At 44.0% G+C, this 18,574-nt stretch overlaps 3 protein-coding genes across 5 annotated transcripts in view; 2 read left to right on the forward strand and 1 right to left on the reverse strand.

Annotated features, from left to right (window-relative positions):
* The window catches only part of LOC136617972 (zinc finger protein 300-like), a 94,406-nt gene extending 89,637 nt beyond the window's left edge, over positions 1 to 4,769 (forward strand). The window contains exon 4 of the mRNA XM_066594294.1: positions 2,484 to 4,769. Coding sequence (XP_066450391.1) covers positions 2,484 to 3,385 — 902 coding nt within the window. The 3' untranslated portion in view covers positions 3,386 to 4,769. The remainder of the gene's footprint in view (positions 1 to 2,483) is intronic.
* Positions 1 to 18,574, reverse strand: part of LOC136617486 (zinc finger protein 84-like) — a 522,213-nt gene that overhangs the window by 477,925 nt on the left and 25,714 nt on the right. The gene's annotated exons all lie outside the window — the stretch shown is intronic.
* LOC136618030 (gastrula zinc finger protein XlCGF66.1-like) overlaps positions 1 to 18,574 on the forward strand; it is a 461,032-nt gene that overhangs the window by 97,891 nt on the left and 344,567 nt on the right. The window lies entirely within an intron of this gene.

Here is an 18,574-nt window from a genome sequence, read left to right on the forward strand (position 1 = left end):
TAGTTCCTCACACGGGGACATAACTGCGCACTTTATTACAGATTACATGGGATCTTATACCCTTTGGTCTCATCACTAGGAATGGGTGATGGGCTCATTGGCTTAAATTCACCGCATAACCATATATGTGATGTCCGCAGTTCCGGCTGAGGCAGTGATAGTTATATACGGAGTTAAACAGTCGTTATCTTGATACGGCGCTTCTGGGAAAACAGCCAAGCACGCGGCCTTTTTATCCGGTTCTGTATCATCTCTGAATTTCTGGACACATCTCTCTCAGCCATGCAAAGCTTTGGAATATCTGATATGATTCCTAAGGCTACATATTAAGTTTTTCTCATTTTAGCATTGAATAGAACTTACATACAGGTATAAAAGCATAAACCACATATGGCAATATATACATATACCCTCACAACATAACTGGACCACACCACAATGCAGAAGAAGTTTGATGCACCTTGGATACACCTGTGAGGGGACACATTGGATTCGACCACAGTGTGTCTGATTTACAAGCTTAAACCCAAAAGATCATAAAAATGACAGAGAGAGGAAATCTTGGGAATTGAATCTGACAAGAACGTTCCCCTCATTAATAAAGGGACTCAGTCTAACCCCTGCATTAATGACCCATTACATGGACACTTCACCATCAGACTGACTGCGGATCTGTGAACTCTAAAGTCATCGCCTCTACATTCGACTAGAATATGTGACACTCGTGAGTTCCATTGTATTCTAGGAATAATGGGAGGAAGTCTGAATATACGCTGTACTCATAGACCGAAACACTGGGGATTCCGTGCATGTTGCATGTTTTTTTTGCACAGGAGCATAGCGGTTTCACGTGCGCAATAAAAGTGCCATAGACCCGATTGATGTCCAGCATAAACACACAGTGAGTGCGCATGCATCGTGTATTTATGTGACCAATTGAATTTAATGGCATATTTTAGTCTGTAATAGAGGCAAAAATAGACCTTGCTGCGTTCTTTCACATACGTAAATATGCAGGTCTGAATTTCCCTCAATGCAAATCAATGGGGGTTCAATTCTGCGTATCACGTGCGTAACAAATATGCGCATAATATGCAGTGTATATGTGCCGCTGGAAATGAACTCGAGCTCTAAGAGTCCTTTTAAAGAAACAAGAAGAAAGCAACAAAGGATTCTGGGTTAATTCCAAATTTGAGTCTTGAGTGACCCCTGGCAAAGCTTAGGGAATTATCAGTTGTCTTTCAGGCTTGGGAAGGCCTCTTGTAGGATTCTTGTGATTTAGGATTTTACAAAGACAGATTTTAGCTACAGTCCATATTCTCACCCTCCCCACCAGGAATATTCAAGACCACAGGTGTGAGAATAGAGCAGCAGCCAGGCTCGTCTTTTCGTCCAGTCTGATGCCTCCCCCCTGTGCCAGTCACTACACCAATTCCCCCACACTATGCCAGTCACTATAGTAATGCCCCCACCATGTGCCACTTGCTACACTGATACCTACACGCTGTTCCAGTCACTACACCAGTGCCCCCACCCTGTGCTAGTCGCTATACCAATGCCCCTACCCTGTGCCAGTCACTTCACTGATGCCTCCACACTGTGCTAATCATAACACCGATGCCTCCACCCTGTGTCAGTCCCTACACTGATGCCCCCACCCTGTGCCAGTCACTACAACGATGCCTATACCCTATGCCACTTACACCGATGCCTCCACTCTGTGCCAGTCACTACAACGATGCCTATACCCTATGCCACTTACACCGATGCCTTCACTCTGTGCCAGTCACTACAACGATGCCTATACCCTATGCCACTTACACCGATGCCTCCACTCTGTGCCAGTTATTGCACTCATTACCTACCAAATATAAACTGCACTTTTTCTCTCATACATGAAGCTCTCCACAGTGCTGCACCTTGTAACGCTTCCCTTATCTCAGTTTACCACCCTTCCTGTGCTCTCCTCTAATGATCTCATTATTCACTGAAAAGGAAGCCAATCATGCATTCTTTATTTTTACACAGCGGTCCATCTGTTTTTGGAATTGGGGTTGTAAAATGGTTGTTTCTAATGCCTTCCATATTCCAGTGGCTTTTCTGAGTCGTTGGACGCTGTTTCTGTACAGCAACTCTGCTGAAAAGGTCAACTGACTTAAGTCTCTCATTGATATTTTCGACAGATGCCTGCTTGTATGTAAATTCTTCACTGTTTTTAACTTTTGCAGGGAAGGTACATTCTGGATATGTAGCTGTTTACTAACATACCGTAATAATATATTTTAGTTAGACAATGTCCTAGTGTTTCACCGCGAAACTCTGGATGCTCATTGTGTCCAAAAACTTTTGACCGGCAGTGTATATTATTAGAAAGTTAGTGAGGAGCAGAACATCAGTATTTAATCCTGGTGAACCTAAAAGTGTCTATTGCATAGATATGCAGGAGCTCATGTATCCATCACTGTGTGCTTGTGTCTCCACAGATGGAGCCAGTAGGAGAAACCCACCAGAGAAATGTGCCCATCCTCTGTATTCCAAGGACTGTCCAGAGAAAAAACAGTTATGTTTCCGTACAAAAGCCAAACTTGGGAATCATCATGGATGTCACAAAGGGAAGAAATTGTATTCTTGCTCAGAATGTGAGAAATGTTTTACAAGTAAATCAAATCTTAATGTACATGAGAGAATTCACACAGGGGAGAAGCCGTATTCATGTTCAGAATGTGGAAGATGTTTTATAAACAAATCACACCTTGTTAAACACAGAAGAGTTCACACAGGGGAGAAGCCGTATTCATGCTCAGAATGCGGGAAATGGTTTACAAGGAAATCAAGTCTTGTTAGACATGAGAGAATTCACACAGGAGAGAAGCCGTATTCATGTTCAGAATGTGGTAGGGGTTTTATAAACAAATCACATCTTGTTAAACATAAAAGAATTCACACAGGAGAGAAGCCGTATTCATGTTCAGAATGTGGGAGATGTTTCATAGATAAAGCACCTCTTATTAGACATCAGAGAACTCACACAGGTAAGAAACCATATTCATGTTCAGAATGTGGGAAATGTTTTACAGATAAATCACAACTTATTAGACATCAGAGAACTCACACAGGAAAGAAACCATATTCATGTTCACAATGTGGGAAAAGTTTTGCAGATAAATCACATCTTGTTGAACATGTAAGAATTCACACAGGAGAGAGGCCATATTCATGTTCAGAATGTGGAAAATGTTTTATTACTAAAGCTAAACTTACACTTCATCAGAGAATTCACACAGGAGAGAAACCATTTCCATGTTCACAATGTGGGAAATGTTTTATTACTAAAACTAGACTTAGACTTCATCAGAGAATTCACATAAGCAAGAAGCCATTTTGATCTATATGTAGAAAATGTAAACCAATCAAATTTTAACCATTATACACTGGTGGAAATGAAAAGTGTTCCACCCAAAAGAAATTGGTGGAATTTCATGAAACCAGGTAGATGTGTACAGTGTCACCCAGGATAAATGATACCAAATAAATGAGCCCCCATACAGACGTCAGTAAGAAGTGCCCCCCCATTAACACCTGAACACTCTTGGATCCTTGCAGCAATTGAGTCAATAAGTGTTTGCATCTCTTGTTGGGGTCTCTCCATGACCTGTGCAGTCAGTTGTTTTGCAATTCCTGGTGGGTGGCCATGTGATAAATCTGGGGACCCCGCGAGCCAATCCAAGATCATGACACTTTGCATGTCTTGTGATGGCTGCAGTATGTGGACCCTCATTACCAGAGATTTCACCACACAATGCTCCCATTTACAACATGCCAATTATCCAGCCTCTGACACAGTCGGACATTTGGGTGTTCGGAGTTGGAACTCGACAATTTGGCGCACTTGATCACTGACAATCTCTGGGCAGAAAAAGACCTTCTGACATAACACATTTTACCGCTTATAGACTCAAACAACGGAGCGTTCTGCATAACAAAAGGCTCTGTTATCTGCATACTGATACGTGGAAATCAGCCGGTTTATAATTGTTCAGTACCTTCGTATGGAGAGACTTTCATCCAAGTGTCATCGATCTTCTGCTCCCCTGTCTGGGTGTCTCACTTTCCATTTCCCCTAACATACTCCCCTGTCACTATCAGGTTATTTAGGTGAAATGCTCCAGAGACGTCCGTACTGTCCATCTGTATGGATCTTGCAGAACTCATCTACATGCTCTAGAAATAACCCCATTCAGAAGTACTGAAGAGACTTTAAGGCCTCCGACATACTAGTCTTTTTTGTGTCAGACATAACTAAAATAAAGGACCCACGGAAAACATACAGAAACGTATTATTCAGTGAGGTAGCAGACTAAAAACACGGACTGCATGATAAAACTCACCGGGTGTCCTATTGTTGTCCGTATCATGTCCATGTGCTGGCCTTCCGAATATCATACAGCACACTGGCAGGTTTCTGCACGGTGTCCAAGGAGAGGCATGTATGTTGGTAGCCACCTACCACTACAGATCTGTGAGGTTTGGATATATCCCAATCATGTGCCGAATCTGGAGCTCCTGATTCCAATGTTCCTTCTGTGAGGGGTAGTCTTTGTGCCCACTGCCCAGCATCTGATAACCGCACGCGGATCTCCGCTAATTCCTGCAGCGGTGCTTGCTGAGGTTCAGGTTACACGTAGAGATGCAGAACAATAATTAGTGCCCCCCCCGATCCCGTATAACAGCGCTCTACGGCAGAGAGAGGCACACGTATGACATTTCCTTCTGTAGAATAAAGATGTTTGTGTGTAATTCCGTCTCCACAATCTTTTTATGTTAATATCACTGCCTAACAATGAGAATGTTTCTGACTTGAAAACAGTTACTTCTTACTGATGGCAAGAAGATACAGCCCGTGGATTGTGGGATGCAGTCCATGTGAGCCGACGCTGGGTATTAATAGTCAAAGCGGCTTGGAAAGCCTTTAGAGGTGTAGTCATGCCGGTGACAGCATCTGGCAAACCTGGTTAGATGCTGAGGCCCATTGGGCCGAGAAGGGGGCCCCACTTTAATTGCTGAGCTTTAGAGATGGGTCACGGGGGGCCGGGTAGCTGGGCCAGGCATAGCAGTCTGTCCCCTTGAATGTTTTTTAAGTGTGATTTTATTTAAAAAAAACAGTCCATACTTACCTCTTGTGTCGCACCCTGGCAGCTTGAAAAAGGTTTGGTCCTGTGTTAGCCAGTAGAGCAAAATGTGATTGTTCCCGGCAAGAGAAACCACGTAATCTTGTAGATATGATACCTTTTAATGGCCAACAAAAAGACATGATGTTACAGCGAGCTTTCCAACCTATGCAGCATTCTTCCTCAGGCTTATGGAGTAGATCTGAAGAAACATGCATTTATACAAATATATGACCCGTCACAGATTTGGTGAGATTCATTATCACTTAAAATAATACCAGTACGAAATGGGTAGAGGATAGAGATGAGCGAGCATGCTCGTACGAGCAGTAGTATACTCGATGGTGCTCGTTACTCGCTCAAGCATCACGCGTGCTCGAGAAACATTTCCCCACATGTTTAGCACCATTTTAGCCACAAACATGCAGGGAAGGCTTTATCACTTCCTGCTGTGATGTGCCAACCCTCTGCACATCAGCAGTGAGCGGCTGGCCGGATCAGGTGACCACCAAGTACTTAAACGTGTGCCGCCCGCGGCTCGCCTCAGTCGCATGCTGCATGAGCTTAGCGATACAGCTGCTGCTAGCAGTGCTAGGCAGGGAAAGTGTTAGTGTAGGGATCCTGACTACCAGAACCCAACAGCCCTTTCTAGGACTACTACTTCTCTCATTCTGTGCATCAGCATTTTGGCTGGCTGGGACCAGTAGTGCACACAGATTTTTTTTCAAGCACACTATATACCAGTCTCTGGGGGGCTGTGAATTGGCGCTATTCAACAGCAGTATACACTTTAAAAAATTTTTGGGCCTGTTCAGAGTGTACACAATATACCAGTCTCTGGCGGTCTGTGAATTTCCGCTATCTAACAACAGTATACACTGATTATTCTGTCTATTTTGGCCTATAAGCATACGCAACATAACTTACATTTTGCGTAGCATTTAGTCCAAGTGCATTATCCAACATGGTGAAGACTATGGGTAAGGGTCGAGGCCGTGGTCATGGACGTGGGCATCCGAATGAGGGTGTGGGCAGAGGCCGAGGTCCTGGGTCGGGTGAAACAGTGCCTGCTGCTGAGGGATTGGTAGAGCGCCGCGTATCTCCCCTCCCGGGCTTTATCTCACATTTTGCAGGGCAGCGTGGTAGACCATTATTAAAAACACAACAGTGCGATCAGGTGATGACGTGGATAGCAGATAATGCATCCAGTAATTTATCCAACACCCAGTCTTCCACGCAGCCCACTCACTCTAGCCAAGGGACTGGACCCCTGAATCCTCAGGCTGCTCCTCCTTCCTCCCATCCTGGTAACTCCAGGAAAAGGAGAGATTATGAACAGGCATACTCACAGGAACTGCTCTTGGGTCCCTGCCCTGAGTCTGAAAAAATGGTTCCACAGCCATGTGAGGAGTTTGTCATGACCGATACCCAAAATTTGGACCTTTCACAGACTCAGGGTGATGAGGGTGGGGACTTCCAAGTTGTGTCTCAAGAGCTATTTGTGGATGATGATGAGACACAGTTGTCTGTCAGCGAGGTTGTTGTTAGGGCAGTAAGTCTGAGGGAGGAGCAGACTGAGGAGCCAGAGGAAGAGCTGGTGGATGATGAGGTGACTGACCCCACCTGGGCTGCTAAGCCTACTGAGGACAGGGCTTCAGAGGGGGAGGCAAGTGCAGCACCAGAACAGGTTGGAAGAGGCAGTGGGGTGGTCAGAGCGAGAAGCAGGGCTACAGCAAACACTCCCCCAACTGTTCCCCACAGAACCTCCTCGCGGCAATCCTTCGTGCAGAGGGCTAGGTGTTCGAAGGTCTGGAGGTTTTTTATTGAGAGTGCGGACGATCGTCGAACAGTGGTGTGCAACCTGTGCTGCACCAAGATCAGCCGGGGAGCCACCACTACCAGCCTGACCACCACCAGCATGCGCAGGCATATGATGGCTAAGCACCCGACGAGGTGGAACAAAGGCCATTCACCACCTGCGGGTCACACCACTGCCTCTTCCGCTGTGCACAGCAGCCGCGGCTCCATTAAAAACAATTCATGGACCTGCATTCACGCGTGTTTTTGCACGTACATGGGTGCGCACCTATGTACCCACCTATGTACACGCGAAAACACGCTTGTGTAAAGCCACCCTTATTCTATGTCAAAGGGACACATGTCAGATTTCCAAAATTTGGCTCCGTCACTAAGGCATAAACAGGCTTCGTCTTTAAGGGGTTAAAGCAGTACTCCAATAGTTGCTTCCTCATAAAGCTCAAAGTCAAACCGCTGCGTGGTAAGGTGGAATCACATCCTCCTGACTGACAAAACTATTTAGAAAAACATGAAAAATAAATGCAAAAAGAAAGAATCTTCACTCCTGAACACTGGACGAAATGTAAAGCCATTCTGAAATGGGAGGGCCTCGGCAATAAGGAGATGTAGAGCTCTCTGCTGATTTATTTAATGGTTAGCTATGGCGATTTGAGCGCTGCTCAACATCATGCTGAATGGTAAAAGGCCACTAGGATGCTTTTTTAGGATCAATCACAAAAATGGCGGCCATCAGAAAAGCTCTCAGCGACAGTCAATGTAATACGCAAAGAAGGACTGTAGAGAAGCTGAAGGTCTAGCTACATGACAATCGGCTGTTAAGAGCGATAATTCTGCCCCCTCCCTATAAAATGTGTCTTCAGGAGTCAGTGACAGGAGACATCGGTGTGGACCACTGCGGAGAGCAGAAATGTCTTCCCCTCCTTCTCTGCCTTAGATCCCTCTCCTCCTCCTTATGACATCATATCTAGTGCTCCTATCCAACTGTCACCTCCATGTGCAGCAGGAAAAGAACAGAAGAACTGGACCAGGACCTTTCCTTCAGGTCTTAGATTCAGCATAACTAAAGCCGCTAAAGGGAGGAAGATGGCCGAGAGGGTGTGGTTATGGGACAATAGGTGTCCTCCATATGGAGACAAGCTGATGGACATACTATCGCCAGGGCTGTTTTTAGTTTATGCTGCCCTAGGCACTTTTAGTGCTCACGCTCTCTATTGGTGAAAATAACCACAGCCAGGTGGCCCCGCCACAAACATAGCTTTAAGGCACAAATATCGATAAAACCTTTCTAGATCGAGATCTTACTGATACCAGTTCATATTTCTGGTAGGACAGAAGGAGAGTCCATTAGATAAACGGATACTTCAATGGGGACAGGGGCCTTGATGATATATTTACCACAGGTTCATTTTCCTTCTTGAAGTTCAGTGGTAATTGACGACCTGCTGATCGAGTTTTCATAATGGCTCCTCCTTTTCCGTGTCCTATCATGTTTAATGCCTCCTCTTCTCCTGCCATATCCTTGCAATCTCTCTTTGGTGGTCTCATTGGTTGAGAACGCTTGCCGCAGGTTCCCTAGAAGAATCATCCCTTGAATTTAGGCCATTAAATGAAGAGAAGTTTGTTTGTGATCACAGTTGTCCCTTTTTCTTGGTCTTCCTCTATTCTGTATTGCTCCCTGCATACCTCTTTGTAGTCTCCAGATCCTCCCTGTATCATGTCAAAGTCATTTCAGATCTTGCACGGTGTGTCTCCCAATCTTCTTGTGGCATCTTAAACAGTATCTCTTTCTCAATTTCCTATGAGGAACGGTTAAAGGATCTGTTTTATTGACTGATGACACCCGGTAATTATCCTATCTGTAATGACCTGTAGTGGGTCTTGGCAAAAACTTCTAATAAGTCGAAACGTTGCTGCTTTTGCTTGTCACAGAGGAATAAAGGATATCTTTGGATACTTTATTGCACCAACTCTGCTGCCCTTGTCTGCTTATACCTGATTACTATCCTGTCACTGGCTGGTGACACCCGATAACTATCCCATCACTGACTGATGACACCTGATAACCATCCCAACCCTGACTGCCGACACCCAACAACTATCCCATCACTGATGGACACACCCAATAGCTATCCTATCTGTAACAACCTGGAGTGGGTTCAGAGCCTTGTGTTGTAACCCGAGCAGACAGCATGGTCAAGAAAAGCCCGGGGTTTGTAAAGGGTAGATATCTGTAGCAGTACAAATGTGCAGGCAGGTAGCATAGTCATAATGTAGCCAGAGGTCAGTAATGGGTAGGTATCTGTTGCAGCACAAGTGAACAGGCAGGTAGCATAGTCAGAATATAGCCACAGGTCAATAAAGGGTGGCAGCAATTGTATAAAGAGGAGCAGTTAGAAGCAGAGCTAACTAAAGGCAGAGAGCACAATAATCACGCGAAGAGAAAGTGAAAGGGCCAGGCTTTTATAGCATGTCCAATTAGGAACAGGGCAGAGCTAAAAGAGGGACTGCAATGCAGGAGCTGGGAACAAGGCTAAGCTCATGCAGGGGAGCTGACAATAGCCCACTCCTTCCATGATGGACATCCCAGGGGCTGGTTTTCCCAAATAACTTTGATGGAAAGCCCGTATTAGCCAAGGGACATGAACTCCCAGTTCTCCTTACAACCATAGGCTTTCCACTACACAAGATATTGCAAGCCTCCTCCAAAAAATCCTGTCCACAATGTATTCCTTCTGACCCTGAACATCCACAGGTGGAGGCGGTGGCTGACTAAGCAGCGAGACATGAAACACGGGATTAATCTTCATTTTGTTAGGGAGCCTCAAAGGGAAAGCCATTTGGTTAACTCTTGCAGTTATCTGAAATGGTCCTATATATTTTGACCTAATTTAGGAGAGGGTTCCTGCATTTTTAGATTTTTTGTAAACAGCCAAACCTTGTCATGAACCTTAAAGGAAGGAGGAGCTTGCAGTGTTTATCCGCTGCCTTCTTATAGTTCCCTTGGGCTTCCCGTAGCACCTTAATTAGTTTTTCTTGGGTTTCCCACAGTTTATTAGGTAAGCCTGTGAGTCACAGTAGGAGTGCGAGTATTCAAGGGAAGTTCAGGAATGAACACCGGATGTAGACCAGAGTTGGCAAAAAAGAAACATTGATACATAGGACTATGTTTAGCATTATTATAGGTGAATTCTGCTGTAGGTAGATAGTCCATCCTGGAGGTAGGAGCTAAAACAGCAGAGAAAGGAATAATTTTGGAAGCCATCTTTGAACTTTGTTAAAAATTCTTTTGAGTCAAGCATTCACAGGTAATTTTGGGTGGGCAAAATGGTAGAGTCTGTTTCAGCCAGTACACTGGATAAGGCCATGCCATTTCTTGAACCAGGCCGATAGGAGATGGTAAAATTAAATCTGGATAAAAATAAGGCCCAACGTGCTTGGTTTGCTGACAGTCTTTTAGCTGCGCAGATACATTCTAGAGTTTTGTGGTCAGTAAGGACAATTACAGGATGATTGGCACCTTCCAAAAGATGTCTCCATTCGGAGAGGGCAGCATTAATGGCTAATAGTTCCTACCGAGAAGGTGAGTGAAGAGACTTATAAGGCCATTCATGCTTCTCTGGGTAATATGCTAATAAGAAAGTAGGAACAATGCCTCTGCAGCACCACCTATTGGATGGCAGCATTCCTTCAAATCAATGCTTGACCCTTTATACAGGTCTGTAGAGCAATGATTGGGAATTGAAAACCAAGTCAGAATCCATACACAGACAGCTGTTTCAGGGTTTTTGCCCCTCATCAGTTTGCAGTATGGTCCTGGCTTGGCTAGTGAGAGGCGTATAATGTCAGGGGTCTCAACGCTGGCAAGCTCACCTTTTACTGGCTCTGACAGTCCTTGTCAAAACTGACTGCTTTGGGCTGCCAAGTTCCACGTGGTATCCAGCGGAGAAATTCTCCCATATACTCAGCAACAGAGCGTTGCCCTTGTCGCAGATTATGTAACTTACACTCTCTGCTGTGGCACAGCCATTCGGGTCATCAAAGACTTGAGCCATAGTGGTAATGAAGGCATCGAGACTGTCAAGGAGGTTACTGTTGGTTTTCACAAATGGCAACCTGTGAGGAGGTTGATGATAAATAGTATCTTTCTCTGAGGGGACCAATTTCTTGGTTGAAGACTTAGTTTGGTTGTTGACTAAGAACATAAAATTCAAACAACGGTCCTTCAAGTAAGAGCCACGGTTTATTGGTCCTTTCAAAAGCATTGAAAATGAATCTGGTGTCGCTTTGTTGGAGATTCCCAGCTCTATGAGAATATCGTGTTTCATAAATCTCTTTATAAAAAATGTGTTCATTCAGGAAATAGTTCTCCCGCCTCATTCCGGTTGATGGTGAGATTTAATTTGAGATAAGTCACATAGTGGACTCCCATCGGGTTAGGGAGATCTCTACAGTACTTAGTGCATTGGTATGAATATGGTGCTAAGTAGAGGACATTTGCGGTTCTGGGAACTGTTCCTTTCTAGTAATCTGGTTTTGGTTCTCTTCATCTTCTGGATCTGGTGGGAGTGGTTTTAAGTGAGGCTTGCTTGGTTTAGGAGGACTAGTCAACCTGGACTTGTACTTAGCTTGTTGGTGTTTAGTTCAAGTCTCGCTCTAACTGTTGTGGAAGTTAGAAGTTGGTGCTGGATCTTGTGTTTTCCTGATTCTTCACTAAGCTAAGTACTGAGATTATTAGTGTTGATATCTTGTTCTCTGTGGTTTTCTCCCCTTCCACGTAGGGTCTGTGAGTGGCCTAGGTATGTAGTTAGGCAAGTTGTCTGCATATAGGCAGGTCCCTTTCCAAGGTAAAGGGTTTATAAGGAAAGTGCCTCCCTGGTATTTGTATTCTTTATGTTACGTTGTGCTGCTGAGACCTGTAGTGCTATGGCTACTAGCAGCAGAGCCCCACAGGTGGTGAATGATTGAGCTGGCTGGGTGTGGTGACTTCCTGTTAGCCAATCTCCTGGGTCTTTGCTCACATATAAACCCTGCTCCTGTCAGTGTCTGTCCAGTGTCCAGAGTGAGCAGTTAGGTATCCATGTCCGTTACAGCTTGCTTTGTGTTTGGTGTTCCGGGTGAGCAGTCATGAATCCTTGTCTGTTGCAGCTTGCTGTGTGTTTGGTGTCTTGCTGGTTCATGCCCGTTTGTACGTTTATTTTCTGTCAGTTTTGTGTCAGTTTGTTCTGTTGAGTTTGTTTGCTATTTCTGCGCTAGGGTGGCCCCTAGGGCCCTCTAGTAGATGTGTCTTGCTAGTGTAGGGACTGCAAGACACAAGGGGCCTTGCCGGGGCTTGCAGCTTAAGTTCATTGGCCAATGTATGAACTAACACCTCGCTTTTATATTCAGCTTATCATCTGCTATTAGTGTTTGCATTTTGGCTGCTGTATATTCTGGCTTTGTGTGTCCTGTTGTTCTGTCCCTGTCATGTGGCATGTGTATGTATCCTGTTCTGGTGTGCGGTTCCTAGGATCAGCTAGCGCCCAGTTCCGAAGACCGCTGAGCCGCCCTTTATTGGGGCGATGCCCCCGCTTAGGTAGGGCCATGTCATTCCCCCTGTAGTTCAGGGCCAGTGTTCAGTAACCTGTGCGTGTGTATCCATTCCCTCTTGGTAACGATCATGTGGGCCCCCGTGCTTAGTTTGCCCACACGATCGTAACACTTTATTGTTTATCACTGTTTTGTGTGCACTTGCTGTCTGTTTGTTCACAGCCCATGAGTCTTTCAGGTTTTTGATCCAGCCCTTCCTGATTGGATATGACAACACAAAAACTTACAAAAATTCCGTTGTAAAAAAAATTCATAAAACACAACAGATAGTAGATGTACAGCTGTGTCCCCCTTTATGTGGTAAACTATACCTCCAAAAATTTGAAAACATGGCACAAATATCATGTAAGTCCGGGCTGTTTACACCTGCATTAGGACTCCATTTGGACTTGTGTCTCACTGTTCCATCTTTTGAGCAGAGAAATAGAATTTCATCTAATTTCCGCACTCATCTGGGCTTGCTGTGCGACAGAGGTCTTGTTATTTGTATAGCACTAACCTATTCCAGGTAATTTTATTTATTACCCCCCAGCAAGCTGGGTACTCGTTTTACCAACCTTGGAAGGATGGAAGGCTGAAACAACGTTAAGCCGGGTACCTGAACCAAGCGGGAATTGACTTTCAGGTCATGAGCGAGAGCTTCGGCTGCCATAGCACTATATACCACGGGGCTCACAGGAGTTTCCCATAAGGAAATAAGAAACAAAATGACTGTCTGCTCCTCGGCCACCCCCTCCCTGCCTGGACCTTTTTTTTTCGCTCTGCTACCTGGCTGCTGTGTCTCAGGCTGTGGCACATGCTTCAAAGCAAGAGAAAATGATAAAAAATATTCGTGTTTAAGTGTTTTCATTACAACAGTTTTTCAATGTAAAGTAAATCTGACACATTTCTAATGAGGTTCAGGGAACTGAACGGTCTCCTAGAATGCCCTGGTTGGAAGAGGTCCAATACATTCCAAAGGACTATGTGTTGGAAGGAAGTTCGGCTAGATTTTTGTTACATGAACCAAAAAAAAAGTTGCCTAACCTGATGCAGCGCCATTAGTACCCCAGGATGGCTGACTTGATGCAGTGTCATTAGTACCCTGGGATGACTGACCTTACCCACCACCATTAGTAACCCAAGACGACTGGGATGATTAGTAAGCTGAAGCAGCACCATTAGTACCCTGGGATAACTGATCTAACACAGAGCAATTAGTACCCTGGGATGACTGACCTGCCGCAGCTCCATTAGCATCCCAGGATGACAGCTGAAACAGCACCATTAGAGTACCCCAGGATTACTAACCTGAAGCAGCACCATTATTAACCAGAGATGACTGACCTGATTCAGAACCATTAGTACCTTGGGATAACTGACCTGATACACCACCATTAGCACCTTGGGATGACTGAGCTGAAGCAGTGCCATTAATACCATAGGATGACTGAGCTGACAAAGCTCCATTAGTACCGCAGGATGCGTTGATGCAGCGAGATTAATACCCGGGAAGAGTGATCTGATACAACACCATTAGCACCCTAGGATGACTGACCTGATGCAGAACTATTAGTACTTTGGAGTGACTGAGCTGATGCAGCGCTATTATTACCCAGGATGACTGAGCTGATACAGTACCATAAGTACACTGGGATGACTGAGCTTAAGCAGCATCAGTAGTACCTCTGAATAACTGATCTGACATAGGGCCATTAGTAGCCCAGGATGGCCAAGCTGATGCAGGGTCATTAGTTCTCCAGGGTAACTCATCTGACACAGCACCATTAGTAACATGGGATTACGAAGCTGAAGAAGCACCATTAGTACCCCAAAATAATTGAGCTGATGCATCACCATTAATACCATGCAATGACAGAGATGATGAAGCGCCATTAGTACCCTGCGATGACTGAGCTGATGCAGCGCCATAAGTACCCCAGGATAATTGACCTGACACAGAACCATTAGTACCCCAGGATGGCTGACCTAATGCAGCATTAGTACCCTGCGATGACTGAGCTAATGCAGTGCCATAAGTACAGCAGGATGATTGACAGCGCCATTAGTACTCTTTGCATGACTGACCTGATGCAGCACCATTAGTATTCTGGGATGACTGAGGTAATGCAGTGCCAATAGTACATCGAGATGACTGAGTTGATGCAGCGCCATTAGTACCCCAGGATGACTAAGCTGATGCAGCGCTATAAGTACACCGGGATCACTGAACTGAAGCAACGTCATGAGTACCTCAAGATAACTGAGCTGACGCAACTAAGTTCCTCATAGGACATATTTTCAGACCGCTCACCATCTTGGTAACTCTTCTATGAGCTTACTCCAGTTTGTCTATGTGTTTTTTAAACTGGACACAGTATTTCAGATGAGGTTTGACCAAGAAAGAGTAGAGGGGGATAATTACCCCACGTGATGTAGACTATGCTTTTCTTAATACATCCCAGAATTGTGTTTGCCTTTTTGGCTGCTGCATCACATTGTTGACTCATGTTCAGTCTATGATCTATTAATATACCCAAGTCTTTTTCAAATGGGCTCCTTCTTAGCCCAATTCCTCCTATTCTGTATGTGCTTTTATCCTTTTACTTGCCCAGATGTAAGACTGCATTTCTTTTTGTTAAATACCATTCTGTTAGTCGCTGCCCACTGTACAAGCTTGTCCAGATCTTTTTGAATACTCTCTCTCGTGTTAGCCATCCCTCTTATCTTCATACCATCTGCATATTTGACCAGTTTCCCCTCATCTATATGAGTTATAAAAATGTTGTACAACATTGGACCAGGACAGCCTTGTGGTCCCCACTTAAGGCATTCTTCCACTTGGATGTGCAGCCATTTATGACCACTCTTTGAGTACGATCACTCAGCCGGTTGTGAATCCACCTAACAGTTGCCTTTTTAATCATATATTTGGTCATTTTTTCAAGAAGGATGGTATGAGATACTTTGTCAAATGCTTTACTAAAGCCAAGATATACTATATCTACTGCATTTCCCTGATCAACCCAGTCAGTGATTCTGTTATAGAAGGAAATTATATTAGTCTGGCATGACATGTTTGTTACAAACCAATGCTGGCTCTGGTTAATTACTCCATTCTCATCCAAGTACTTGCATATGTGCTGTTTAATAATTTCTTCAGAGATCTATAGAAGTCAGGCTCACAGGCCTGTAGTTTTCTGAGTCCACCTTCTTCACTTTTTTGGAGATATGGTCATTTGCTCTTCTCCAATCTTTTGGGACCTCTCCTATTCTCCAGATATACAGCACCATAAGTAACCTGGGATGACTCAACTGATGCAGCACCATTAGTACCCTGGGATGAATGAGCTGAAACAACACTACTAGTACCCCAGTATGACCCAGGGTTACTGAGCTGATACAGCGCCATTAGTACACTGGAATGACTAAGCTGATGCAGTGCCACTAGTACCCAGGGATGACTGCACATTGGTGGTTCTTTGGTAGAATTCTGACACTCTCACATTGGTGTACAGTGGTAAAATTCTTACACTGCATGTTGGTGGTTCAGTGGTAGAATTCTCTTGTCAGGGCATTGGTGATTCAGTGGTAGAATTTTCTCACCAGGACATTGGTATTTCAGTGGTAGAATTCTTGTTATGGCTTTTCTCATACTATACTAGGCAAATACACCGTGCTGGCTTTACTCTGCATATGTGTCACTCTGACTTTTCCCTTCTCTCTGTGGATGAATAATCTGTTATCTGCACTTATAATTTTTTACTGTGAAGCCTAAAAGAGGACAAAAACATTGCAACTCTTTGGAAACAGTGATGAATCAATAAAGCTTACCTATTTTTAAGTGCATCTAAAATGCTATACTGAGGTGTGTTTCCTTCTTATTGGGTGTATATTTTGGTGACTTCAAGGCAGTAGGGATCTAAAAATTATACACAAAATCACAATATTTGCCGACAGCAGGGAGCACCCAATTCTGGAAGGAACTCCAGCTATCCACACGCTTCAGGAATAGATCCAGGGTACATCGCAAAGGCAGAGGGATTACCTTATGGTTTCAAAACAGATTATCAGGATCCTATATGGACTGCCAAAGACACAAAAGAGTGTCACATGTACAATCATGTACCCAATCATATCTGCTATAGCTTTTTTCAAGGAGAAACTATTTGGATGGCTGGACTCTCTCATACAGCCCCTAGGTTAAGAGGATCCACAGCTATATCTAGAACAGCCAAGACATTCTGAGAATGGCAGACACTCAAATGTGGTCTGATAATTTGGTTTGGTTATGGTGTTTCTAGTTTATATACTTCTATACTATACAAAGTGGCAATTAATGCCCTGTCTCTAAAGACTTGTTCTTACACTATGTTGACAACAGTGTTTGGGACAAACATAGGTGGTGATGAAATTGGATTTAATTCACATTTTCCATCTGGGGTTGGTCCACCTTTTGCCTCAATGATTGCAGTAACCCTCCGCGGCTGCTTTCCATCAAATTCCCATAGATGTGTAGAGGGATTTGCTTCCATTTCTTGAGGATAGTGATACAGGGAATGATGTGGGTGTTGGGTATGCATGGATATAGCATTTCAGTTTGTCCTAAAAACAAATGATGGAATCGAGATTCGGACTTTGGGCTGGTCAATTGAGTTTGCAGAAGTTCTGCTCCTCAACACTGCATGCTGTAGGACATGGTGCTCGGTCATGTTGATAGAAACACAGAGCTGTACAAAAGTATTTCCACAGGGGAGATGATGCCATATTGTCAGGAATATCTCTGTACCCATCGGCATTGGGGACTTCACTATAACCAATGGACCTAGTTCTTCCCATCGGATTTGCATATCCCCTTTACCTGACAGCAGAGGATTGGCAGGGGTCCCAATACTTTTGTCAACATAATGTATTCCGGTGATTTAGTGGAGTTATTATTTTACAGGTGATATCTTTTCTCGTGACAAGGAACTTTTGATTCTGCAACGAAAATGACAAGAGAGTTCCCATTGCGGCTTGGTACTCTCATTCTCTTGTGAGTTTGGAAATGGTGTTTTGGGAGGAGCAGTATGTTTTTTTATGTTGAAAATCCATTTTGCCAGTACATACTGGTATGGCAGATACACAGATGACCTCCTCCTATGTGGGGGGTGGTTCCAACTGCCATACCAATGCTAATGGATGACATTAATAATAATCATTTTAATATTTTTATTATATATCAGTCGCATCCCAGCAAGACTGGTTTCCTAGATGTTTTTTGAACAATCTCATTTTTATTTGTATGACATAAATGGAAATAAACAATATACAAACAAACAATTGACGTTTGTTGCATTACATTACATTTCGGCATGGTTATGGATAAAATGAACATGCAGGTTAAGGGTGTTTAAGAATCTAATGCAGTAGTAAGGCATAGGATGGAAGTTCAGAGATTTGAAGAACATAACAATTCTAGCCAAAAAAGGGTCCTTCTGACAAAAACTTGTTAGCGAATGGCGAGCCCACTTTATGCGTATAATCTTTCATTGTGCAATATGGATGGGTTCCTAGAACACTCAGGGATGCGTCTTTCTAACACACCTATACAATATTTGAATATGTTAAGTATCGAATGAGACATACTACACAGTGCTAAGTTGAATCTGAAGTTGATATCGACTTAGTAGATTGGACTCCGGGATCCCAGTATCCTCACATCAGAAACACTTCAAGCAATTGGCGCAATGTATGGAAAAGCACAGTAAGTAAGGAGGTGATGAAAGAACAAGTTTTATAAAACAGTAGTGACTATAGTAGAATGTTGTCTTGTAAAGAACTGTAGGCAGTAAGCTCAATCTCATCAGGGCCTCAAGCATCAACAAGACATCCGCACAGCAGAAATGTGTGTGCCAATCTGATTAATGTCCGTTCGGGGTTTCTCAATAACTAGAGTTCTTAAAACTGAACTGCTAAATCTTAGACCCGCATGAGTTTGTAAGCTGGCACTCAGTAAATAGTTAAATGAAGATATTTAAGCA

This window comes from Eleutherodactylus coqui, chromosome 1, assembly GCF_035609145.1.
Source record: "Eleutherodactylus coqui strain aEleCoq1 chromosome 1, aEleCoq1.hap1, whole genome shotgun sequence".
Taxonomy (NCBI): Eukaryota; Metazoa; Chordata; class Amphibia; order Anura; family Eleutherodactylidae; genus Eleutherodactylus; species Eleutherodactylus coqui.